This window comes from Sorex araneus, chromosome X, assembly GCF_027595985.1.
Source record: "Sorex araneus isolate mSorAra2 chromosome X, mSorAra2.pri, whole genome shotgun sequence".
Classification (NCBI taxonomy): Eukaryota; Metazoa; Chordata; class Mammalia; order Eulipotyphla; family Soricidae; genus Sorex; species Sorex araneus.
This window is the reverse complement of record NC_073313.1, coordinates 53,391,283-53,419,015: the sequence shown is the minus strand read 5'-3', so window position 1 is coordinate 53,419,015 and position 27,733 is coordinate 53,391,283. Positions and strand designations below refer to the sequence as shown.

At 40.2% G+C, this 27,733-nt stretch overlaps 1 protein-coding gene across 1 annotated transcript in view; it reads left to right on the top strand.

Annotated features, from left to right (window-relative positions):
* The first annotated feature begins 1,202 nt into the window (after positions 1-1,202).
* Positions 1,203-27,733, top strand: part of DGKK (diacylglycerol kinase kappa) — a 182,524-nt gene continuing 155,993 nt past the window's right edge. Inside the window, exons 1-2 of the mRNA XM_055121079.1 lie at positions 1,203-1,344; positions 1,555-2,108. Of these exons, the coding sequence (XP_054977054.1) occupies positions 1,203-1,344; positions 1,555-2,108 (696 nt within the window). The remainder of the gene's footprint in view (positions 1,345-1,554; positions 2,109-27,733) is intronic.

Genomic DNA, 27,733 nt, shown 5'->3' with positions numbered 1-27,733 from the left:
CTAATGTTATGGTGATTCGGAGGCAGCAAAAGGTAAAAAATATATGGATATTGCAGTGAATTTTTCCTACCCCAAGATTTACAGATACACAGAATTAACAACTTCAGTGAAAAGTCCAGCCATTGCCTTCGAAGTCCAGTTAAAAGCAAAAGTCCGTTTCCCTTCCTAAAGGCGAGTCAGACAGACGCCCTCATATCGAGATAAGATCAGCCAGAAGACCCGGGGAGTCCAGCCGCTGCTTCCCAGGCTCTTGTGTCTTTCTCTCTGGGCTACATCTGCAGGTTGCAGAGAGCCCGTGTTCCAGTTCTCCTCTATTATTCTGCTCTGCCAAAGCACCTCAAACCTTGTATCGAATAAGTGTTGCGAGACTCGGCAATGCAGAAATTGTATGAGATACATTTTACTTCAATCCAAAGGACTGAACCCCCCCCCCCCCCACACACACACACACATACACACACACTCCAACCCAGACCATTGAGGCTTAGGTTTTCTTTCCAGGGTTGGACAAAAACAAAAAACAAACCAAAAAAAAAAAAAAAACCACAACTGATTACTTGTGTTTAAAGCTTTGGGGGTGGAGATGGTAAGAGCTGGATTCCCAAGCTAGGCGGCTCACCTGCTGCTGAGGTGAGAAAGGAGAGCCAGGACGGAGGCAGTTAGCCACAGAAGCTCACAGCTGAATTGTTAGGGGTGGGGGTGGGGGATTGCCAAGATCCTCAAGTTGGCTTCTGGCTTTACAAGAAAAAAAAATTACAAGGAAAAAAATTTTTTTTTTACATTCGAGCCACTAAAGGGTTAAATGCGACCAGTCTCCAATCCCCCGCTCACTCCCCTCCATACCTCCCCTTTCTACTCCCCCCTCCCCTTTTTGTCCCCCCTCCTCTCCTCTCCCGCCCGTCGCTAGGAGGTCATCAGGCGCTCTGTCCAGTCCGCGTTCGCAAGCCCCTCTGCTTCCCGCCCATCGGGCCCGTGGCAGCTTGCAGAGAGGTGTGCGCTCACCGAGGGGCGTGTTCCAGCACTAGAAGACTAGCAGCGCCCCCGGCTCAGACCTCAGAACGGAGCCAGCCATGGATGGGTGCGGAGGAAAGTTTGACGCCCCGAGTGGGGTGATCGAACAGGAGTGGGTGGGGCGCCCTAGGGCATCTTAGATCTCTGAGCTCCGGGGTACCCGCTGCTCGGACCTGAGACGGCGTGCGGCCATGGACCCGGGAGCCACAGAGCCCCCGGGCACCGGCCCGCCTCAGGATGAAGAGCAGATCGCGGCGTCCCCACAGCCGCCGCCGCCGTGGCCGCCGCCGAAACCGCCGCCGCCGCCGCCGCCGCCGCCGCCGCCGCCGCTGCAGCCGCCGCCGCCGCCGCCGCTGCCGCCCGCTCTCCCGCTCCCCACTGCCCCCTCGCCAAAACCGGTACCGCAGTTCTGTCCTGAGCCTGCTCCAGAATTCGGTCCGGAGGCGCCCCCAGAATCAGCCGCAGAACTAGAGATAGATGCGATTCCAGAACCAGACTCGGAACCGGCCCCAGAGCTGGCCATAGAACTAGACTCAGAACAAATCTCAGAATCAGGTCCAGAACCGGCCCGGGAACCTGTAGCAGAACCAGCGCCAGAGCCGGCCCAAGAGCTAGCCTCAGAATCTGCCACTCAACTGGCCTCTGAGCCAGTCCCGGGAATAGACTCAGAACCCGCCCCAGAGCCGGTCCCAGAACTAGACTCAGAACCGACCCCAGAGCCGGTCCTAGATCTAGACATAGACCCTGGCCCGGAACGGGTCCCAGAACCTGCACCAGATACGGCCCCCGAGCCGGTCCCAGTACTAGACGCAGAACCTGCCCCAGAGCTGGTTCCAGAACTAGACCCAGACCCGGCCCCAGAGCCGCTCTTAGAACTTCCACCAGAACCGGCCCCAGAGTCGGACCCAGAGCTTGCCCCCAAATCGGTCCCAGAACCGGTTACTGAATCAGACACAGACTCATGCCCTGACCCGGATCCCGAGCGCTGTCCGGACCCGAATCCAGCACTATGCCTATTGCCGCGTCCGACAGTCGCTGCGAGGGCGCTGACCACCCCGTCGCTGCCGCGATCACCAAGGCTGCTGTCCAGGATAAAGGTAAGGAAAAGACCCGTCCGCGGAGAGAACAGAAGGCTAGACCTGATTCCCTGATTCAGCTGGTGGTACCCTTAGAATCCCGTTTAGCAGCCACCAACTGGCAAAGACGCTCCAAAAGATACAGAGATGGGAGAGCCGGGAGCACAGGGGCTGGGGAGCAGCGTGAAGGCGGGAAGCAACATGTGGAAGCCAGAGTAGGTTTTGGGGGCTAGAAACGGGCTTTCAGGAGCACTTTCCCTCGTGGGAGAAGTCACCGCATATATCTAGAAAAAGAGAGGGAAGCGCCCTCGGGGAGCCCAAGAAACAGAGAGGGATGTTTGGGGTACACAGGTATGGGATTGAGTCGGGGATAGTGGGACACACCTCTTAGCTGCGGCCACTGCCGCAGAGGCCTAAGATGCGGAGCCGCAGCAATTGGCTTGGCCCCCTCCCTGCCACTAAAAAGACTGAGCTCACATGGGGCGCAACTGGCTGCGTTCCAGGGAGGTGCCCTGCGCCTCTGCCGCTGGGCGCTGGTGCCTCTGGTGGGAAGGAGGGGATGGGCGGCGCCCAAGCGCACTGCAGGGGAAGGGCAGGGTTCGTGGGGCGGGGGTTGTTGTGGGGGAGGAGAGCATGCGTATGTCGAAGCCACCATTCCATCCGTCTGCAGGATTTCCCCGCAGGTAGGTGCAAACAGCGAAATAGCCATGAGCCACGTCACAGACAGAAGCGGGAGACTAGCATCCCGCACAGGAGCAGTTGGAATGCTCCGGGAATCTTGGTTTCAAGCCGGGGAAATAGAAGTTGGTGAATGGGATTATGTGAATGGGAACGCTTATTTGTCTCTTACAGTCTTCAGAGAGACCTTCCTAAATGTCTCACCTAGCTGGAGGAGAAGACACGCGGAGGATCCTCAGGCACCCTCCCAATACGGGGAGGAGCCTTAAACCTCTGAAAACCGGTTTGCTCTTCAGCAGGAGTCTATCTTTTTGCTTTCTCTATGCGCCGCCCTCCCCCTACCTTCCTTTCCCCTAAAACTTCAGTTTCTCTAGACTGAAAGCCCTACTAATGCATACATACTCCTAGGTTCCTCTGCAGGAAAAAAGCGAACCAATCCAAAATCAAACAAATAACACCGCACCAACAATGCCCATCAAGCCTGATGCCTAGCTCTTGGTGACTCACTCAAATCCGGGTTTGGACCGCAACCGCACACTTGTAGCTCAGGGAGGGAGCTTTTGAAAATGGATTTGGAAGCGCAGGTTAGCTTCCTGAGTTATGAGTAGGGAGACTCGAGTTTGCAAAATAACTGCAATGATAAAGGACTGAAAACAGGGAAAGACTGAAGCAAAAACTCGCACCAAGGGAAAATCAAGGGCAGTTTTTTTTCCCTCTTATGATAGTAAAACCCTTCATTAACAGTATTGTAAATCATGGTGCCTAAGATAAGAATATGTATTTAAAATAATACAAATTTGTACATCAGGGTACTATAATAAAAACAATTAAAAGTAAATGAAAGGATGGTAAGAAGGCTAAGGCTTAAAAAAGAAAAAACCTGCCCCTGCCCTCCCCCATCAATGATCTCTAACAGGGGAAGGGTGGGGCAGGAAGACATGAAAATCACCTTATCTGGTGCTTGCTCTTGTTCTTTCCAAAGAGTTGCCCAGAAGCCGGTGAGTGGAAAACCTATAGGGACCTTATGACCTGTGTCCCTTTTAAGTGGAACTTGGGGAGAATACCTAGAGATATGATCACTAGAATGGCCAGTTACTCTGTGGCTTTTTTTGCCTCAGCCTTTCCGTGGCCAGAAGCTCCAGGAATAAGCCAAATGATAGTGGAAAAACATCTTCCCCACCGTGGCAGGGAAATGTCTGTTGTCAGGCAGATGGAGGATCAGTGGTATAGGAAATCAGTTTTGTCTCCTCTACAATTGATTTACAGGCACTTGTTAATCCTGGCAGGGGATAAGGAATCTGACCCCTAGTTTTGACTTTGTTCTTAGTAGAGATGGTCATTTGTTGAGTCACTTATCTTGTGCAATGGGGTTAAGAATTTTCACCATCTGCTAAGACATCATCAATGACTCTAGAAAATGTTGAAAATATTGGATTTGGGTAAATGCTCAAATTGCTGGCAGCCATCCCCTTGTCCAATAGCCTAGTGTTGCTATGCAGTTGCTCTCTGGTTCAGATGTAGCCATCTGCATCTGATCTTCAGTAATAATACTGTTCTGCTGCATCCTCCTCAAGCAAATAGCACCTAGTTAAATAGCACCTAGTTAACATTCAAGGCAAACAGCTTAACATTTTAGCTGCACAGCATTGTTCTCAGACACTGCCTCCTTGAGGCAAGTCTGGGGAACTGCACAAGCAGGTTGCACCTCCCCCTTTCTCCCCCCTTCTGCTTTCTCTCCCTCTTGCTCCCCTCATCTAAATAAATAAATAAAGCAATCAAGATAACAGTGATATCCTGTATGACAGCGTATGATCAGTACCAGAAGCTTGAAACTAGTCTGATCACTCAAAGGATGAAATAGACACAAAGGGATAAAATGAACAAGTGTTTGAATGCTATTACAGATTTCCCTCAGATAATTTTGTTGGCTGGTGTTGCAGTAAAAACTAACATCTTCCAGTGTTTGCTCTTTTCAGTATTTGCTCTCTTTTCAGTAAGATTTCAGAACCCACTGAATGATTGAAAATCTATGCCAAGCCTGAGAAAAGAAACTAGAAAAGGTTTTTTTTTTATGTTTTCTTGCCAAATAGCTACCAGAACAGCACAGTCTGTGGACCAAATATGTCTTTTCTTTCTTTCTAAAAAGTTTTGATTTCCAGGAAATGATCCATGGTCTCCCATCTGGTGGCAGCACATGTAAGTAAGGGTGTGTGAATTGGTTCTTTAACAATGCCATACCTCTGGGTGGGGAGCAAGTGGGGGCTTACCTGAGCTTGACCACATTTGGGTGTTTCCCCTCAGTTGTGATTGAAAACATGGCAGCTAATGTTTTTATTGATTGAGTGTGTTCAACTACAAAATTATAATCACACCATACAACTGGATGATGAGAATCTGAGAGAAAATAAATTTCTATGGCTTTTTATTTTGGGGGTTAGTAAGGGTCTGTGCATTCTTCCTAATAACTACACAGCAATTAGCAATACATCCAAAACCACCACAGGATATTATTTTACAAAATAACAGACACTTATTTTTATGATATCTTGTCCTTCTTGTTCTTGCCTGAATATTTAATTACCTGACATGTTTGTTTCTAAAAGATACATACCTTTCCTCCCTCCCAGTGCCTCGTAATTTAGTCCTACTTATTTTTGCTCAATAAATGCCCACTGAAGCTCAAAACCTATCAATTCCATTTCAGCCAAGAGACTGATTTTGTGAATGAATAAAAATGTGTTCTTATTGGTTTTGGGGCAGGGGGAAGTAAATGATTATTTAAATAGCTTAGAATATATAGGCCTTAAAGAAATGCAGTCAATTTTCCTTTTCAAAATTGGACCCATAATTAAGTTGAAAATTACTAACAATTAAAAATGGCTTAGAAAATGTCCTTATCCCCTGTAGTCCCAGCAGCAGCAGACTAATGATGATGTTCTTGGTTTCTGGAGTAATAAATTTTTTCCTAAGTGAACAGAGTGTCTGCAGTGACTACAAACAGCTTCAGGATTTTAGATTGAATGTTTAGCCTGTTGGAGGTCAAGATGAAATTACTTTCTTTACTCTTATGTTTCCCACTCATCCTTGCCAGGTTTTTGATGGTACTGTCTGATTTATTTGGTATATTCTGAGGGCTCTTGAGAATTGCTGAATGTTCTAGGAAAGATAATGAGATATTTGGTCAGCAGTCCTTCCTTTTTGAGAGTACAATTCTTCCGTTTTATTAAATCTCTAGTGGGGATCCTGATTGTATGAAGTCCTAAACGGAAAGGCTGAGACCTTTCTCAAAATGCTTCCAAGAAAAGGGAGGTATCTAGAGGTCAAGAAACCATTGAGAGGCAATGTAAGGACTCTATAATCCCTTCTGCTAATATAGTACTTTTAAGTTCACAGCTGCCTTCCTCTGCATTTTTAACTCTTTCATTCCCCCTGAAGAAGGCAACAAGTCAGGACAGGGCAAAAGTAAATTTTAATGCCTAATAAGATATAACTATAAGCTTCCCATTGTATATTTTCAAAAATAACCAACATATGACTTTCTGTGATACAAAGGATCCTCATTTATCTAGAAACAATCTTTAAATTGACATTATAAGCCCTAAGTAACTCCCCCACCCAGCAAAAGCTGTGACTGTTTTTCCCTATTTCATGCCCCCAGAGGGCAAATCTTAAAACAGGATCTTAAGAAAGAAAACAAGACTCAAGACCCTGAACCTATTTCTTCCAGGAAATACCTTCTTTTGGAAATCAACAGAAATTATGCTAGGGATTTTCCAAGTTCTATGCTATCATTCCCTCGGTGAAAAAATAATAGTTTTAGAGGGTAAAACTAGAAAATATTAGAGACTGAAAATAGAAATATTTTCTAAAGGAAAATGCCCTCTAAAAACCAAAGCAAATAAACCTCATTCTCAAAATAGAAATAGTACATGTAAATATATAAATAATATATTATGTGTAAATGTATATTATATTGTATAAAATATCTGTGTATGTCAATAGATGTATATGTAAATAGATGTATATGCATAATATTTGTATATTATATACTATGTTATACAATGTACATTACATATGTCATACATATATTCTATAGATTATGATACATTAGATTATACAGTACATCTGTTATACTAATACACACATATTGCATACATATATACATTACATATATGATAAATTACATGTTATTCATTATATATTGCATATATAAATAGATTTATATGCATAACATATATGTATATTATACATTATATATTATATCATACATTGTGTATTACATATATACTATACATTGTTATACATTATATATTTCACATATATTATACATTACATATTATTCATTAATATATTAAATTTATATGTAAATATATGTACATGTATATTATACATTACATAGTATCTTGGGCTGGAACGATAGCATAGCCGTAGGGCATTCGCCTTGCATGCGGCCAATTTGGGTTCGATTCCTCCGCCCCTCTCCGAGAGCCCAGGAAGCTACCAAGAGTATTGTGCCCGCATGGCAGAACCTGGCAAGCTACCTGTGGTATAATCAATATGCCAAAAACAGTAACAATAAGTCTCACAATGAGAAACATTACTGGTGCCCCCTCCCCCTTGAGCAAATCGATGAGCAACAGGATGACAGTGACAGTGACATAGTATCTTATACATTGTTCATTACAGACATGCTACACATTACTATACATTATATTATACTGTTATATATATTGCATGCATATATGCATCACATATATTATATGTTAGATATATTCACTGTATCACTGTCATCCCGTTGCTCATTGATTTCTCTTGAGCGGGCACCAGTAACATCTCCATTGTGAGACTTGTTACTGTTTTGGGCATATTGAATACGCCACTCGTAGCTTGCCAGGCTTTGCCATGCGGGCGGGATACTCTCAGTAGCTTGCCGGGCTCTCTGAGAGTGACAGAGGAATCGAACCTGGGTGAACCATGTGCAGGGCAAAAGCCCTACCCGCTATGTAAATAGATGTATATGTATAATGTATACATATTATACATCACACTAGACATTGCACATTACATACATCCTATACATTACTATACATTATATTATACATTACATATATTATATTGTTACATATATATTACATAGCACAGCAGATAGGGCATTTGCCTTGCATGTGGCTGACCCGGGTTCGATTCCTCCATCCTTCTTGGAGAGCCCAGAAAGCTACCGAGAGTATCCCACCCGCATGGCAGAGCCTGGTAAACTACCCTTGGCATATTCGATATGCCAAAAATAGTAACAACAGGTCTCACACTGGAGACGTTACTGGTGCCTGCTCAAGCAAATCGATGAACAATGGGACAACAGTGCTACTGTGCTATATTACATATGTTATATTATACATTTTTACATTAAATATATCTTATATATGTAAATAGATGCATATATAATATGTTTATATTATACATTACAGATTATATTATACACTGCACTTTAATATATTTTATACATTAGACATATTTTATATATGTAATAGATGCATATTTATATTTATATCATACATTGCAATTTACATTATATTTATACATTGTACTTTACATCTGTACTCTACATTATTATATATTATATTAGACATTCATATATATTATACTACATGTATATTACATACATATATTACATTAAACAAATATGTAAATAGACATATGTGCATAATATAACTGTATATTTATATAATGAATATATAAATTACATGTATATATTTATATTTACCGATAAATAATATATAAAGGAGAATAATTTGAGATTATTATAAAGGGATATATTGCTCACCCTCACCAAACCCCATGAGTGCATCTAAGAGAACTTTTAAAATTATTTATTTATCTTCTCTTTTAGTTTTTGGATCATACCCACTAGTTTAGGACTTACTCCTTGCTCTCCACTCAGATAACAATCCTCACGATGCTCAGGCAACTACATGGGGTGCTGAGGATCAAACCTTGGTTGACCGCATGCAACGCAAGTGCCCAATCTGCCATACTACCTCTCCAGTCCCCCAAGAAAATATCTTAAATGACAAAAAAGAGAAATAATCTCAAAGTAAATAGTATATTTACTTTAAAAAATTCAAGAATTTATAAACTTTATTTGTACCCTACATACCATGTTTAACCATTTTATTAAAATTAAGGGTGTAGTGGAGTTTACGCCCAATTCAATCAGCTTAATCAATGGCTGAATAAATAGTGGTACTCCTACTTTAAAAAACATTATGAGTGTACACCCAAAAGGAGAGAGAACAAAGGGGAATGCCCTGCCACAGAGTCAGGGTGGGGTGGTGGGGGATGGGATGGGGTGGTGAGAGGGATACTGGAATCATTGGTAGAGGTGAATGGGCACTGGTGGAGGGATGGGTAAATAATCACTGTATGAGTAAAATGCAAACACAAAAGTTCATAAGGTTTTAACTGTACATCACAGTGATTCTCTAATAAAAATTTAAAAAATTATGAGTGTAAAAATAAATATTTCAAATTGGTGGTCCCCTTAGTCTCATTGAAGCTTCCTAAATGCTTATTGATTTCAATAATATAATATGTCCAAAATTGGCAAATCCTTGAAAATAGGGAGTAGCTTATTAATGATTGCCAGGGACTGGTTGGAAGGATATTGAGACTAAAATAAAGGGCAGATGAAAGCTAAAGGGTACAAGCTTTCTTTTGTGGTGATAATGATTAAAATGTTCTAAATTTATTGGTGTTAATTACATAAGCATTTATAATATACTAGAAAATACTGACTTGTCCACCTTAAAGTGGTATACTTTTTGTGAATTATGTATTAATTTTTAAATAATCAGTAAGTTATTATCAATGAATGAATGAATGAGATTTTAAAGAGAAAGAAAGGGCTGAGAGATGGCTCGGTGAACTAGAGGGCATACTCTGCATGCTGGAGGCCCAGGGTTAGATCCTTAGCACGGTATATAGTCTCCAGGGCACTGAGGAAGGAGAAGGCCTTAAGCACTGCTGATGCAGCCCCCAAACAAACAAACAAACAAACAAAAACAACAACAAAAGAGCAGTTTTAAAAGGGAATTAAAATAAAGGGAGATCCTCTTAAAGACAGGACATTCCAACTTCCAAGAAAAATAATCTCTATTAAAACTTTCCACCACTTTTTAACAAAAAGAATTTTTAAAAGGCAGGAGCTCTAAAAAAATTGATGAAATTTACTAAACCCTCAACCCGAGATTCATGCAGATGTTTTAATTTTAACAAAAAGAATTGAATATCACTGAATTCACCAAAACTCCTAAATTTTTAATTCCCCAAAAAGAAAACAAAATGAGGATGAAGGGGCTGGAGTGATAGCACAGTGGGTAGGGCGCTTTCCTTGCACGCGGCCGACCCAGGTTCGATTCCCAGCATCCCATATGGTCCCCTGAGCACCTCCAGGAGTAATTCCTGAGTGCAGAGCCAGGAGTGACCCCTGTGCATTGCCGGGTGTGACCTAAAAAAAAAAAGAGAGAGAATGAAATGCCCTGAGCCAAAGTGCCATATCTTCACCAGCGTAAATGAACATTATTCTCAAAAGATTTTTTTTGTTTTTAATGTTTTAAAGAAACTTAACAATGGGGTGTATGTTTTCAGAGGGAATGGTATCAGTGAAATGAAAACAAAATCCTTTTTAAAGAAGTGGTCCACTTTCCTTGCACACAGCCAACCCATGCTCTATTCCCAAGTGTTGCTAACTGTGTGATTTCTGAATACAGAGTCAGCAATAAACCCCTATGTGTGTGGCCCAAAACAAAAAAAAAAGTGCTCAGATAGCAAAAAGTTCCAGAGAATTTCTTTCAAAATATAACAAAAATAATGAAAATAATGGGGCAGGTGGTTTGCACACCTAGTGCTGCTAAGGACTACCTCCTGGCTCTGTGCTCAGATATCACTCCTGGAAGGAGGGACCCAAGAACCAGATGGGTTGCCAAGAAATAGACTGGGATCTACCACTAGCAAGGCAAGTACCGTGCCCACTGTCCTATCTCTGCAGCCCCAACAATAAAAATATTTTAAAGGGAAAAGTTGAAAGTAAATACTGTTACTGGGAAGTGACTCTCAAGTTCATTCAAAATCAAAAACTGTATTCTTAATATATTCTTTATAATATAAATAGATATGTCATCTACTTCTATGCTTGTTGAAAAGAATTTTGGGGGGAGGGAATTATTTTTCTGTGTGGGGGTGGAGAGTGAGGTGTTTGGGATACAACCTATGTCCAGCGCTTACTCCTGGCTCTGTGCTCAGAGTTCACTCTTGGCAGGGGTCATACAGTTTTGCTGCTTGCAAGGCAAACAATTTACCCTCTTCACTATCTCTGAGGCTCCCAATATTTTCTTTTTTAACTAGAAATATAATTAGAAAGGGCAGCGAGAGGTTTGATCTGGGCCAATAGAAAAAACAAAGAAGTCCTCATTTTTTAAATTGAATCACCATGAGAAACAGTTACAAAGCTTTCATGTTTGAGTTTCAGTCATGCAATGACCAAACACCCATCCCTCCACCATTGCAAATTTTCCACCAGCAATGTCCCCAGTATCCCTACCCTTTCCCAACCCTCCCCCTGCCTCTATTGCAGACAATTTCCCCATTACTCTCTCTCTCTCTCCTTTTGGGCATTATGGTTTGTAATATAGATATTAAGAGGTTATCGTGTTTGGTCCTTCATCTACTTTCAGCACACATTTCCCATCCTCTAACCATCATTGGCACGTTCGGTGCCCCGAAACCGCTGTGTGTGCCGTTGGTCGAGGGCAGGCGATGGGAAGGAAGAAAGCCAGACTGGTTGCTCGATCAGTTTGTTTCATTCTCTCTCCCTGCTTCTTTCCCAGCTCTCGGTCTCTCTCTGGATCTGTGGATCTGGCCCATGGATCTGGCCCCCCAACCCACTCTTACAGCCTAGTTAAATCTCTCCAGCACGAGGGGGTTGGGGCGTACACATAGGTGTGGTCCCCATCAATAGGGTAAGGTTCCTTTTCCTTAGGGTATGCTTCTCCTAGGACTTAATTCTCTTTCAGCAGGAGGATCCACCCAAGGGCGGAGTCCCATGAATGTGTTTCTTTTCTCCTCAGCCAGAAAACATATAAGAATTCATAATATTAATTATTTTGTATGGACACAATAAGATGCATTAAAGCTTATAGAATTGCTCTCCTGGGGCCATCTCAATCTCAGACTACAGTGCTCAGGCCAGATCAGTTTTTCCTATCCCTGGCAAGGTCCCAGTCTCATAATTACTATTGGATCATGACAGCATTTGTCTATGATCAAGCTCTTAACTTATACTTAAGGATTAGGCACTTTGGCCAGGCCCATCTCGATGCCAGGATAGCACATAACTCACTGCTTGCCCTGAATCCTTCCCGTCCCACGTCGGGGACCCTACTTTGGGGTGCTAGGAACTGAGGGCAACTGAAGCTTAAGTGGAGAAAGCAGAGGCCTGGGAGGGAATAATATTCGAGGCCAATTAATTCCCAAGTTATAAAAACATAATATTGTCTTCTTGTGTCTATACAAAACAGACATAGCTTTAAAGTAAATTATTCAAAAGGCACAAGAAGAGGAGAAAGGCAATATTAACTTATATAATATAAATTCAGTATCCTAGGAAGTTCTGACCTTACAAATTAGCAGAGTCAGATTAAGGAAAAGCCGCGGATTAACTCTTTTGGGGAAGAGAGCATGGAGAAGTGATTATAGCTAAACAAAGGGATGGGAGAGATTCGGGAACACCTTGATGGGTGTGACTGGGGTAAGCTTAAACTCCAGGGAAAACCGGGACAAGCTACTTGTGGCAAGGAGAGAAAGGACAAAGTAATGTCATCCTACACTCCTCTCCATGAAACCTGGTTTTTTCAAAACAGAAATTCTCTAAAATTTCTTAATGCAACCAAAAACAAAGAATTCTCTTCCTTAGAGGTTTTCTTTTCAAAAGAAAAATCTTCTCATCATAAAAAAGATAATTTTGACTTCACTAAAACCAAGATACCACGTCATACCCAAATGGAGGAGGGGAGAGCTTTTAAGAGTAACATAAAAGGGGCTGGAGCCATAGCACAGCAGGTAGGGCGTTTGCCTTGCACGCAGCTGACCTGGTTTCGATTCCTAGCATCCCATATGGTCGTTTGAGTACCGCCAGGAGTAATTCCTGAGTGCAAAGCCAGGAGTAACCCCTGTGCATCGCCAGGTGTGACCCAAAAGCAAAAAAAAAAAAAGTAACATAAGAGAAATCTTCCTTACCTAGGTCAAAATTACCATAATCTCACCAACATCACTGAATTTTATTCACCTGAGAGTTATTTTTTAAGGGGGAGCTGGAGAGATAGTCCAGTGATTACGGTGCCTGCCTTGCACCATGCCCACGCAAGTTTGATCTCTGACATCTCATATAATCCCCTGAACAATGCCAGGAGTGATCCATTAGTGCAGAGCTAGGTGTGAGCCCTGAGCAGCACTTAGTCTTTCCCCCAAAAGAAAGGGGAAAATGCTTGAGAGATAGTATAATGTTTAAATAATTTGCCTTGATTGTGGACTAGAGCGATAACACAGCGGGTAGGGAGTTTGCCTTGCATGTGGCCAACCGGGTTTGATTTCTTTGTCCCTCTCAGAGAGTCTGGCAAGCTACCGATAGTATCCCATTCGCACAGCAGAGCCTGGTAAGCTACCCGTGGCATATTTGATATGCCAAAAACAGTAACAAGTCTCACAATGGAGATGTTACTGGTGCCCACTAGAGCATATAGATGAACAACAGGAGAACAGACAGACAGTGTGGTTTATCAGAGTTGCATATATTGGTTCTCTCTCTCTCTCTCTCTCTCTCTCTCTCTCTCTCTCTTCCTCAACCTCTCTCTCTCCTTTTGGGTATTGTGGCTTGCAATATAGATACTGAAAGGTTATGCATCACAACATGTGGTCTGTCTTCAAGAACATTCTATGTGCACTATAAAATACCATGTGTTTGACTTTTAACCTATCATATGATTTTCTTTTAAAAAAGTAAAGAACTATTATGGGAATCCAGGAAAATTCTTTATCTTTAGTATTTTTCCCATAGAATGATCTAGAAAAAGCTTTTGGGAAGTCATATAGTCTCTTATTTTAAAAGGCTTGTATGTTAGCAATGCAGTTCTTCAAAAAATTAAATATTAAATGAAATTTTAATGTTTAGAATAACAGAGAATATACTTCATTAATACTTTTCTATACTACAATGGACTTATAACTGATATACCTTACAATTAAATAAATAAGAAAGTTAATTTATCATACTTATTTTTTTATTAATGCCTTCTTAGCAAGGTGCAGGTGCAGGAACACAAAAGATATTAAAACTAAGCAAGTCATAATTTTAAGTTTTGCTTCAAGTATTCTGAAAGGAGAATACTTTCTTGGAAGCATGGTCATTCTGGAAAATTCCATCCTCGCTTCTCCAGAAATGTGTTACAAATATCTCATAAAATAGTAGATCACTATAATATACATTGTCTCTCATTGTATGAACATTATTATTAGTAGGGATTGAGTTTTGAACAAGGACACAGCAACAAATAAATTGTAGGTATGACCAAATTATGTGTAAAACATAATGTATAGCTATAAATCTCTGTAATAACTTAAAATAGCAAAATTATCTTTTTTCAATTTTATTTTTATTTATTTATTTATTTATTTTTATTTTATTGAATCACCATGTGGAAAATTGCAATGCTTTCAGGTTTAAGTCTCAGTATACAATGCTGAAACAACCATTCCTTCACCAGTGCCCATATTCCACCACCAAAAAAAAAAAAAACCCACCAAAAACCCAGTATACCTCCAATCCCGCCCCCACCCCGGAACTGATAAATTTCACTTTACTTTCTCTTTACTTTGGTTACATTAAATATTTCAACAAAAACCTCACTATTATTGTTAGGAATTCCCCACTAGAGTCAGACCTGTTGTGAAGAGATAAGAGGTCCCAGAAGAGATATGAGGCTATCGTGGCCACACAGTTTTGGATTTCTGTATTTTAGCAACTAAGTCCAGGGAAATTTCTTGCAGATATTGGGTCATTGCAAGCTTGTAACTCTCATCTGTGGTCCTCTTAATATGGCAGTCGCCAAACCCTTCGCCCACAGCAAGGAAAAAGGCGAGAGAGAGAGAGAGAAATACCTTTCCCCTTCAGGGCAGGCATGGAGCCGCGGCATAGTTCTCAGTCTGGAGACATTCTGCAAGGAGCTGCCCATACTAAAAGTAATTTAGCTGGCCTCTGGAGTCATGCTTGTGCAGCTGCGGAGAGGCAACACATGTGCGGCCCCCAGGATCACATCTCGGCCTCAAGCGGGGCTGGTGCCGCCCACTTTCCCGAGAGCCAAAATTGTCTTATTTTTTTTAAAAAAAAACTTTTATTAGAGAATCACTGTGAGGTATATAATTACAAACTTATAAAATTTCATGTTTGCATTTCAGTCATACAGTGACCTTTTACTGATCCCTCCACCAGTACCCATTCTCCTCCACCAATGTGGCCTGTATCCCTCCCACCACTCCAACCCCATCCCCAACTACTCCACCCTGCCTCTGTGGCAGGGAACTCCCTTTTGTTCTCTCTCCTCTTCGCTGTTGTAGTTTGCAATAGAGGTATTTAGTGGTCATTATGTTTGGTCTATAGTCTACTATTGGCACGCATCTTTCAACCTGAATGGGTCCTCCCAGCATCTTCTACTTGGTGTTCCCTTCTCTATCTGAGCTGCCTTTTCCCCTAGCATGTGAGGCCAGTTTCCAATCCGTGGGATAGATCTCCTGGTCATTATCTCTACTACTCTTGGGTGTTAGTCTCCCATTCTTTTACTTTATATTCCAGATGAGTGTGATCTTTCTATGTCTGTCTCTCTTTCTGACTTATTTCACTTAACATAATACTTCCCATGTTGATCCACTTATATGCAAATTCCATAACTTCATCTTTTCTAACAGCTGCATAGTATTCCATTGTGTAGATGTACCAAAGTTTCTTTAACCAGTCATCTGTTTTGGGGCACTCTGTTTTTTTCCATATTTGGGCTGTTGTAAACAGTGCTGCAATGAACATAGAAATGCAGATGTCATTTCTACTATATCTTTTTGCCTCTCCGGGATATATTCCGAGGAGTGGTATTGCTGGGTCAAATGGGAGCTCAATTTCTAATTTTTTCAGAATCGTCCATATTGTTTTCCAAAAGGGCTGAACCAGTCGGCATTCCCACCAGCAGTGAAGGAGAGTCCTATTCTCCCCACATCCGCAAATTTACCATGCACACTGACTTTGTATGGGGCACCAGTATACTATAAAGTGTACATATAGCACGGAAAAGAGTCAATTATATATAAATTTAATCTTTTGCTATTATTTATTTATAATTTTTACTCTCCTTACCCCAGATAAGATGTAAAGTATTCCACAAAATTAAACACATATAAAATAGGACAATTAAGAACAAATAAAAACAGGACAAAACCAATTCAAGGCAGTAGAGAATGCGACTTTAAGATGCATGCTGAAATAGATAATGAACCAAACACGATGACTTCTCAGTATGTGTTGCAAGCTATATAATGCCCCAAAGTAGAGAGAGAGTATGGGGAATATTGTCTGCCTTAGAGGTAGGAGGATTGTAGGAAAGAGGGGTTATGCCCGCAATATTGGTGGTGGGGAATGTGCACTGGTGGAGGTATGGGTGTTTGATCATTGTAAGATTGTAACCCAAACATCAAAGCTTGTGACTATCTCACGGTGATTCAATAAAATTAAAAAAAGAGAATGTGACTTTAAATTAAAATATACTAGTTATAATAAAGCTTAATTGCACATTTAATTAGCAATACTTTTGTTTGCTGGTTTCACCATTGAATAACTATAGGGAATACTTTGAGTAACTCAGACCTGTTAAAGTTGGTATCTGAGAAAGTTTAAATATTGATGCTTCATTTTTATGTATCTCCTTGCAGCAATCACAAAATGAAGAACTAAATGTTGTCAGGATTATGGTATAACTGTTAATTAGCTGTACTATAAGGCTGCAGCCTTGGATTATCTTGTTGTGCCTGCATATTTCTAACATTCTAGTGCATGTCTTTGAGGCTTACAAGTATGCAACTTTCTCAAGTAAAGCATTGTTTCAAACAATTTATTTCTCAAATAAATATAATTTTACCTTATAGCCAAGAATTCAATCATTTGAATAATTCCCAGGATGTCAAGTTCCCTTATACTTGTTATAGTTATGATTTCATTTTAAATAACTATGAATCTGATAAATTACTTAATTTTACCATGACTTTGCTATTATGTCTCTTTACAGAAGTCAATAATATGCTACTGACTCAACTAAGCTGTGTTTTCTATTTAATGGTATCTCATCTGGGAGATGTGCTCCCCAAAGCACCCTATAGAAATATCTGCTCTAATTTGCACTATGCACTGAAATGATTGATTTGCATATCCTATTGGGACTATAAGAAGGCCTTTAGGCTCTAATATACTTACATATTAGTATGTTACATAAGTATATTAGTGGCCTATTTATAATACGCTCATTAAATGGTTGCTGAACTCCATTATGCAACAAAGACTGGGTAAATGAATTAAAAAATATATTGTGGTTGTATGGTAGTATGACAGATAGGCACTTGCCTTGCATGCAGCAAACCCAGACTTTATGGGTTTGCTGCATACAGTCCTAGAGAACTGCCATGAATGATCCTTGAGTACAAAGCTGGGTGGACTACAGGATGAGGTACCCCAAATGATAAATACACATATGATCTGAAAACTAGAAATATGAAAATGTTAACTAATTTTATTATCACATATATCTATGCCATGATATTTGTTGTTGTCACTTCCTATTTTTAGGTATTCAGAAAAATTTTTTAAATTTATTTTTAAATTGAGTCACCATGAGATTCAGTTACAAAGCTGTTACAAAATTGCTCATGATTGTGTTTCAGTCAAACAATGTTCTAACACCCTTACCTTCATTACTGTACATTTACCACCAACAATGTTCCCAGTTTCCCTCCTATGACATCTATTGCTGGCACTTTTCTTCTCTCTCACTCTCTCTCTCAAACAGACACACACACACCTCTTTCTTTCTTTCTCTCTCTCTCTCTATCTATCTATCTCATCTATTTATCTATTTTTGCTTCTGGACATTATGTTTTGCAATACAGATACTGAAAGGTTACCATGTCTATCCCTATCCCTTTACCTATGTTCAGCACTCAGTTCTTGTCCAGAGTGATCATTTCAAATTATCACTGTCATTATGGTCTCTTCTCTATCCTAATTAGCCTCTACTTCCAACACTAGGCAAGCTTCCACTTATGGACTATCCTCCTGGACCTTGCTTCTACTGTCCTTGGGTATTAGACTCATACTATGTTCTTTTATATTCCACACGAGTACAATCATCCTATATCTGTTACTTTCATTCTGACATATTTCACTCAATATGATACTTTCCAGGTCCATCCATATATAAGCAAATTTAACTATTTCATTATTTTCTGGTAGCTCCGCAGTATTCCACTGTGTAGAGGTACCACAGTTTCTTTATTCAGTCCTCTGTTCTCAGCACTTGGATTGTTTCCAGATTCTGGCTTTTGTGAGCAGTGCAGCAGTGAACATAGAAATGCACGTGGCTTTTTAAAATTGTGCTTTTGTGGCCCCGGGCTATTTTTCCAGAAGTGGTACTGCTGAGCTTTATGCTACTCATTTCTAATTTTATGAGGAATGCCCATATTGTTTTCCAAAAAGGCTGAACCAGTTAGTATTCCCAGCAAAAATGAATGAGAATCACTTTCTCACTGTGTTTTTTTTTGATGTGTGTTAGTTAGTCCTGGTGGTGTGAGATATGTCATTTTTTGTTTTGATCTGTATATCCCTGATGATTAATGATGTAGAGCATTTTTTAATAATGTGGGAATACTGCTATTTATTCAGCCATTGATTAAGCTGATTGAATTGGGCATAAACTCCACATTACTTTTTTATTCTATTCTGAATGTTAACTTTATTTTATTAATTTTATTATTATCCCCTCCCTTTTTTGATTCACCGTGAGATACAACTATGTTTGAGTTTTAGTCATATAATCATCAAAAACGCATCCCTTAAGAACAAAAACAACCACTGTTGGAGAGGATGTGGGGAGAAATGGACCCTTCTATACTGCTGGTGGGAATGCCGACTAGTTTAGCCCTTTTGGAAAACAATATGGACGATTCTCAAAAAACTAGAGGTTGAGCTTCCATTTGACACAGCAATACCACTGCTGGGAATATATCCCAGAAAAGCCAACAAGTATAGTCGAAATGACATCTGCACTTATATGTTCATTGCAGCACTGTTTACAATAGCCAGAATCTGGAAAAAACCTGAGTGCCCTAGAACAGATGACTGGCTGAAGAAACTTTGGTACATCTATACAATGGAATACTATGCATCTGTTAGAAAAAATGAGGTCATGAACTTTGCATATAAGTGGATCAGCATGGAAAGTATCATGCTAAGTGAAATGAGTCAGAAAGAGAGAGACAGACACAGAAAGATTGCACTCATCTGTGGAATATAGAATAATAGAATAGGAGCCTAACACCCAAGAATAGTAGAAATAAGTACCAGGAGGCTGTCTCCATGGCTTGGAGGCTGGTCTCTCATTCTGGGCAAAACAGAGAAGGGAACACCAAGTAAAATGTGGACGGAGGTCATGCGGGGGAAGGGTGACGCATGCCGAATGTAGACTAGAGACTGAACACAATGGCCACTCAACACCTTTATTGCAAACCACAACACCTAAACAGAGAGAGAACAAAAGGGAATACCCTGCCATAGTGGCAGTGCGGGGTGGGGGGAGATGGGATGGGGGAGGGTGGGAGGGATGCTGGGTTTACTGGTGGTGGAGAATGGGCACTGGTGAAGGGATGGGTTCTCGAACTTTGTATGGGGGAAACATGAGCACAAAAAATGTATAAATCTGTAACTGTACCCGCACGGTGATTCAATAAAAAAAAAAAAAAGAAACCCATCCCTTCACCAGTGCATACTTCCCACCACCAAAATTCCCAGTATTCCCCCCACCCCCGTTCCAACCCTTCCCCTGCCTGTGTGCAGACAATTTCCCCCATACTCTTTCTCTACTTTGGTTACATCCAATATTTTGACATTTGTCTCACCACCACTCAAACCTGCTGAAAAGGCAATGCTAGATGATTTGTTTTGTATTGCTTGTAATGGATAGAATATAATGTATAGGTAGACTGTGTCATTCTCTTCCAGTAGCTTTAGTTTGTAGTCTCTGGGTCTTGGCCATTGATGAGATTACATGGCGCCAGGGGCAGTTTGTGGAAGTGACTGCCAAGCTACTGGAAAACTGGGACCTGGGGGAAGAAGGCCCAGTCCCGATCCAAGCAGGCTCTGAGATCTCAGTCATGGATTCCAGCATATCTGGATTTTCCTGCTGCTCCGCTCTCTGGTGCTGTTCATCCCGTTTTGAGTGAGGCTTGTGGCCTCTTGGGTGAGGCTCGTCTGAGCATGTGGAGAGTGGAGAGTGGCCTTGGGCATGGCGGTGGTTGGGTTCTGGAGGTTTTCGGCCTCCAGAGTTCTGCTTGGGGCAGGGAGGGAAACTCAACCCGCCCCACTCCGAGGTGGCCAGGTGAAGACAGTCTGGCTCGGGGTCAGAACATTCTGTGGCGCTCTCTTCAGGGAGTTTTAGTTTATAGTTTCTGGGTCTTGGCCATTGATGAGATTAAGTGGCGTCAGGGGCAGTTTGTGGGTGTGACTGCCAAGCTACTGGAAAACTGGGGATCTGGGAGAATGAGGCCTAGTCCTGATCCAAGTGAGCCTGGGGCTCTCAGTCATGGGTTCCCTCCTACCTCTGTGCTACAGGCCCTAACTGCATCTTTCAATCTCTTTCGAGATTTATGGATCTCTGAAATAATGCCAATAAATGAGATTATATATCTGAGCCGGAGGTGGTTTGTGGGTGTGTCTCCCACATACCTAACTTTTGTCCATTTAATTCTTGGTAAACTTTGCCCCAAGTTGTTGGAGTCTGGCCAAAGGCACAGCAGCAATTTTGGGGTATCAGGAAGCCTGACGGCATCATCAGGCTGCTGATACATTAGCCCCACAAGTACAGGTTTAACTGCTGGCAGCACCATACCCCTGATGTAGAGCATTATTAAGGGCCTCTTGGCCCTTTACATTTTTATTAAAGGAAATTTCTGTCCATTTCTTCTCCCATTTTTAGATGGGGTTGGATTTTTTTTGTAAAGTTCTACCAGTGGCTTATATATCTTTGATATATCTTTGTTATTGATTAAATAAATTTTCTCATTCCGTGGACTGTCTTTGTATCTTGGTAACCATTTCTTCTGAGCTGCAGAAGCTTTTTAGTTTAATGTAGTCCCAATTGTTTATCTTTGCTTCCACTTGCTTGGTCAGTAGTTTTGAAGTCATCTTTGAAGATAACTTTAGCTTTAATAGCATGGAGACTTCTACTTAAATTTTCCTCCATGCACCTTGTGGATTTCGATTGATATTGGGGTCTTTAATCCATTTTTATATGACTTCTGTGCCTAGGTTAGAAAGAGGTCTGAGTTCTTTTTTAGCATGTCATTGCACATTTTTCCCAGAACCACTCTTTGAAGAGGCGTTTCTTGCTCTACTTCATATTTTTTGCACTTTTATAAAAATTAAGTGATCATATATTTGAGGATGTATGTCAGAATATTCAACTCTATACCACTGATCTGTGGGTCTCTCTTTATTTCAATATCATGCTGTTTTAACTACTACCTCTTTGTAGTACAGTTTGAAGTTGTAAAAGGTGATGCCTCCCAACTTCTTTTTCCCAAGGATTTCTTTTATTTATTTGTGGGGGGCTATTTTACCATATGAATACCAAAAGCAGACAGAGACACTTCAAACATACAAGACAATTACATGCTAATATTCCTGATAAGCACATATGTCAAGATTCTCAACAAAATTCTAGCAAACAGAATTCAACAATTCATCAAAAAGATAATACAACAGGACAAATTAGGATTCATCTTGGGAATGCAAGGATGGTTTAACATTCGCAAGTCAATCAACATAAAGCACCATATAAAATGGGAAAGAAAGCTATATGATCATATAAATAGAGGAAAAGAAAACATTTGAAAATGTTCAGCAATGATTATGACAAAAAACTCTCATCAAAATGGAACTTGAAGGAACTTTCCTCTTTACAGTAAGACATCTACCACAAACCCATAGCAAGCATTATTCTCAAAAGGGAAAAACTAAAAGCCTTACCTCTAAGATCAGGCACAAGACAAGGTTGCCCACTTTTGCCAATCTTATTGAATATAGTACCGGTAATTACCATATCATTTATGCAAGAAAAATATAGCAAGAACATCCAGATAGGAAAGGAAGAAGTCAAGTTTTTATTATTTGTATATATTATACTTAGAAAATCCTAAAGACTCTACAAAAAGCTTTTAGGAAAAACAGATTTGTATAGTAAAGTGGCAGGTTGCAAAATCAATGCCCCAAGTTTTATGGTTTTCCATATATAAATAATGAGGGAGAAGAAAGAGATAAACTTTTATACATTTTATAAAACTCCTTATAAAATGGACTTAGCAATTTAGGTATATTACCAGTACTTGATACCCAGGACCAACTCATATCTTCCAATAGGGCTAGTGTTTTATAACACACATGGTTTTCAGTCCTCATAAGAGGACTGAATTCAGTCCTCATAAGAGGACTGATTCAGTCCTCATTGGTTTGCTACTAATACAGACTCGCTGTATTAGTAGCAAACCAATATTGATCATGTGGTATTTAACTATACCTTTGGTGATAAATATAGTTAATTTTGATAAAAAGGACAATAGTTATCTAGTCCATCTTCAAAAATGAAAAATTATCAAAATAGTGAGCACAGAATCTATTACAAAATAGTGAGTACTTAATAGTGAGTATTTAAGTATTGTATATAGAGAGCAGCATTGAACATATATATTGGCATTATTTTTCAGTAATATTAATTATAAATTAGTATTTAATACATTTATTCTAGTCTTATCCTTAACTGAAAAGTTTCTGACTCATTTACCTTGTTGTCAAATTGTTCTAGTAGCTTGCACTTGAGTTTAAAACAAGGGTCAACATGAAAATTTATAGATACTCTCTTTTCTTATGAGGACTGAAAACCAAAATAAACTTTTTTGGGGGGTGCACACACAACAGTCTCATGGTTTACTGCTCTGCGCTTAGATACCACTCCTACCACTCTCAAGAAACCATGTTGGGTACTGGGGATCAAACGTGGGTCAGCTGTGTGCAATACAAGCACTTTATCCTCTATATTGTTACTCTGGTCCTGCTTTGATGTCTCCTTGGCAGTCTAAGTCTACTGACTATAGAAAAATCCTTATTTCACTAATGTATTTCACAGATAAGCACTCTGATCTGAAAATAGTCTCATCAGGATACAGTATTGAGCAGGAAACTATGGTGGTCAAGTTGTTTCCATTCAGAGGTAATGTTTCTCTTAAATTGACTGAAGAACTTCTACAATCACTCTAATAAAATCACTATGTTATCTGAGTCCCCTTGGCCCCTGCTCCCTTTGCTTCTCATATATCTCTTCTCTCCTTCCTCTTTACTTTGTTTCTTTCATTTTCCTCCTTAAACTTTGGGGCCAAGAGTGACCTAGGCATCCCCACCTTTAAACCATTGAGGTTTCTCATGGAGTTACTCTAAATAACCACATATAAGTGATATCATCCTGTGTTTGTCCTTCTTCTGTTATACTTCATTTAACATCATTGATGATGTAAAGGAATGACAGAGCTAAATATAAAAAATGGAGTAAATAACACTGAAATCATGAGACCTGAATTTTAATAACCAGATTTAAAAGGTGCCTGTCAAGATTTTAGGCTGGGATTTAGGTGGAGAGTTAAGAGAATGAATTTTGGAACACTGATGGATGGAAGGTGACACTGGTGGTCGGATTGTTTATGGAGCATTGTATGTTAAAAACTCAAACTATGAATAACTTTATAATTGACTGCGCTTTAATAATTCTTTTTTGCTTTATGGGTCACAGCTGGCAATTCACAGGGGTTACTCCTGTTCTGCACTCAGGAATCACCCCTGGCGGTGCTCAGAGGACCATATGGGATACTGGGAATCGAACCCGGGTCGACAGCATGCAAGGCAAACGCCCTACCCACTGTAAAATACAATTATTGAAAGAAAAATATTTTATTATGATAATTTGTGACAAATGAAAGCAATATTTTTTCTGATGTGCCCCGATTGTCTTATGACATCTCCCCTATTAACTCTCTAGAAGTCTAGAAGCCTATGTTCAAAACTTATTTCCAAAAAAAGTTATTTTATTCTGCATGATATGTAACCTGAAGATCATTGTAAAACAGAAAATTGAACATTTAAAAACAATTTATTGGGGTTCAAGCATTGTCAAGCATATATACACAGGTGCACACTGGCACATTCATACCCAGGAACATATTCAAGTAAATATATATTGCAATAACTGAACCATCTTACACCTTGGTAGGCATACCCTAATATTCTTTTTTCTCTCATGTATATACCATGTTCACACACAAACAAATAAAGATTTATTTAGGAGGAGATTTTAATGCTCTGGCTTTAGTGCTAACCTCGTTCCCAGTTCTCTTACTTAGTCTGCTAGTTATTTTAAGTCTGTCTCATTCACATAGGCAATCAATTCCTAATATTTACATTGTTTTTATTAGAATTCAATTCAACAAACATTTATCTTTTTTATTTATTTATTTATTTATTTTTTATTAGTGAATCACCATGAGTTACAGTTACAAACTTGTGAACTTTCATGTTTGAATTTTGTTTATATCCCTCCATCACTGCCCAGTCCCCTCCACCAATGTTCCCAGTATCCTTCCCACCCTCCCAACCCATCCCCTCACCCCACCCCACCTCTGTGGCAGGGCATTCCCTTTTGTTCTCTTTCTCTCCTATTGGGTGTTGTGGTTTGCAACAGAGGCACTACAGGGCCATCGTGTTTGGTCTGTATTCTATTTTCAGAGTGCATCACCCATCCCTTGCACGTCCTGAAATCACAATTTACCTGGTGTTCCCTTCTCTATGCGAGCTGCCCCATTCTTCAGCATGTAGGGCCAGCTTCCAAAACTTGGAGCCAACCTCCTGGTACTTATCTCTACTATTATTGGGTGTTAGTCTCCTATTCTGTTATTTAATTTTATATTCCACAGATGAGTGCAATCTTTCTATGTCTGTCTCTCTCTTTCTGACTCATTTCACTTAGCATGATACTTTTCATGTTGATCACTTATATGCAAATTTTATGACTTCATCTGTTCTAACAGCAGTATAATATTCCATTGTGTAGATATACCAAAATTTCTTTAACCAGTCATCCATTCTCGGGCACTCAGGTTTTTTCCAGATTCTGGCTATTGTAAACAGTGCTGCAATGAACATTCGAGTGCATATGTCATTTTGACTGTACTCTTTTGCCTCTCTAGGATATATTCCCAGAAGTGGTATTGCTGGGTTAAATGGGAGCTCAATTTCTAATTTTTTGAGGAGCATCCGTACTGTTTTCCAAAAGGGCTGAACCAGTTGGCATTTCCACCAGCAGTGTAAGAGAGTCCCTTTTTCCCCACATTCACGCGAACAGCGGTTGCTTTTGTTCTTTTGAATGTGTGCCATTCTCTGTGGTGTGAGGTGGTATCTCAGAGTTGTTTTGATCTGCATCTCTCTGATGATTAGTGATGAAGAGCATTTTTATGTGTCTTTTTGCCATTCATATTTCTTCCTTGAGAAAGTTTCTGTTCATTTCCATCTCCCATTTTTTTATGGAGTTGAGAGTTTTCTTCTTGTAGATTCCAACCAGTGCTTTGTATATCCTTGATATCAGCCCCTTATCTGATGGATATAGGGTGAATATCCTTTCCCATTCTGCAGATTGCCTTTGTATTTTGGTCACTCTATCTTTTGCAGTGCAGAACCTTCTTAGTTTAATATAGTCCCATTTGTTTATTTCTGTTTCTACTTGATTGCTTAGTTCCGTGTCATCCTTGAAAATACCTTTGGCTTCAATATCATGGAGGGTACATCCAACCTTGTCTTCAATGTGCCTTACGGATTGTGGTCTGATGTTGAGGACTTTAATCTATTTTGATCTGACTTTTGTGCATGGTGTTAGGTCGAGGTCTAAGTCCATTTTTTGCATGTGGTTGTCCAGTTATGCCAGCACCATTTGTTGAAGAGGGTTTCCTTGCTCCACTTCACATTTTTTGCTCCCTTATCAAAGATCAGATAATCATATATTTGGGGTTGCGTGTAGGGATATTCCACCCTGTTCCATTGATAGGCGGCTCTGCTTTTGTTCCAGTACCATGCTGTTTTAATTGTTGCTGCTTTGTAGTAAAGTTTAAAGTTGGGGAGGGTGATGCCTCCCATCATCTTTTTCCCAAGAGTTGCTTTAGCTATTCATGGGCGTTTATTGTTACATATGAATTTCAGGAGTGTTTGATCCATTTCTTTGAAGAATTTCATGGGTATCCTTATAGGGATCCCATTGAATCTGTATAGTGCTTTGGGGAGTATTGCCATTTTGACAATGTTCATTCTTCCTATCCATGAGCAAGGAATATGTTTCCGTTTCCTCGTGTCCTCTTTTATTTCATTGATTAGTGTTTTGTAGTTTTCTTTGTAGAGATCCTTTATTTACTTAGTTAAGCTGATTCCGAGTTACTGATTTTCTGGGGTACGATTGTGAATGGGATTTTTTATGTCACTTTCCTGTTTCGTTATTTGCATATAAGAAGGCCATGGATTTTTGGGTATTAATATTATAACCTGCGACTTTACTATACAAGTGTATTGTTTCTAAGAGTTTCTTGGTAGAGGTTTTGGGTTTCTCTAGGTATAGTATCATATCATCTGTGAATAGTGAGAGCTTGATTTCTTCCATCCCTATCTGTATGCCCTTAATGTCTTTTTCTTGCCTAATTGCTATTGCAAGAACCTCCAGTAATATGTTAAACAGAAGTGAGAGTGGACATACTTGTCTCATCCCTGACCTTAGAGGGAAGGCCCTTAGTTTTTCTCCATTGAGGATGATGCCTGCTGTATGTTTGTGGTAGACTTGATAGACTTCTAGCTTTTAAATGCCAGAATAAATGCTGGTACACTTACATGGGTGCTGCATTACAGACGTCTTGAATGACAAATGAATAGATACATGTCCTGTTATAAAAGCAGTGGATAATCGTGAAAAGTTTTGATTGGGAATAGCATGCCTAGGTTTAGGTTTTAGAAAACTGTAAATAGAATGGGTAAGACAGGGGAACCTAAGCAATGGAATGAAATATGGAAGTAAGATGAATACAGATGCACAATGTTTGGGGGAAAAGAGAGGAATACTAATTTTGAGGTTGAAATATTGGGACATCAGAGGGGGAAAATGTGTAATTGAATAAAGATAATTTTATGTTGATAATTTTTAAAAATTACCCTAGTCTATCCTTTGGCTTTTTTCACTTTGCTGATGAAACTTCTCTGAGTGGTCTAAAAAAGAGAGGTAAATTTGTTATGTTGTCCTAAAATAGAATTCAAATTCTTTTTTTCTCATTACTTATATGTATTTGTATGCCTATGGATATACTTTATGGTAGTGGGAGCTATAAGAATGGTTAATGGGGGGGGCTGGAGCAATAGCACAGCAGGTAGGGCGTTTGCCTTGCATGCGGCCAACCGGAGTTTGATTCCCAGCATCCCATATGGTCCCCTGAACACCTCCAGGTGTGATTCCTGAGTGCAGAGCCAGGGGTAACCCCTGTGCATT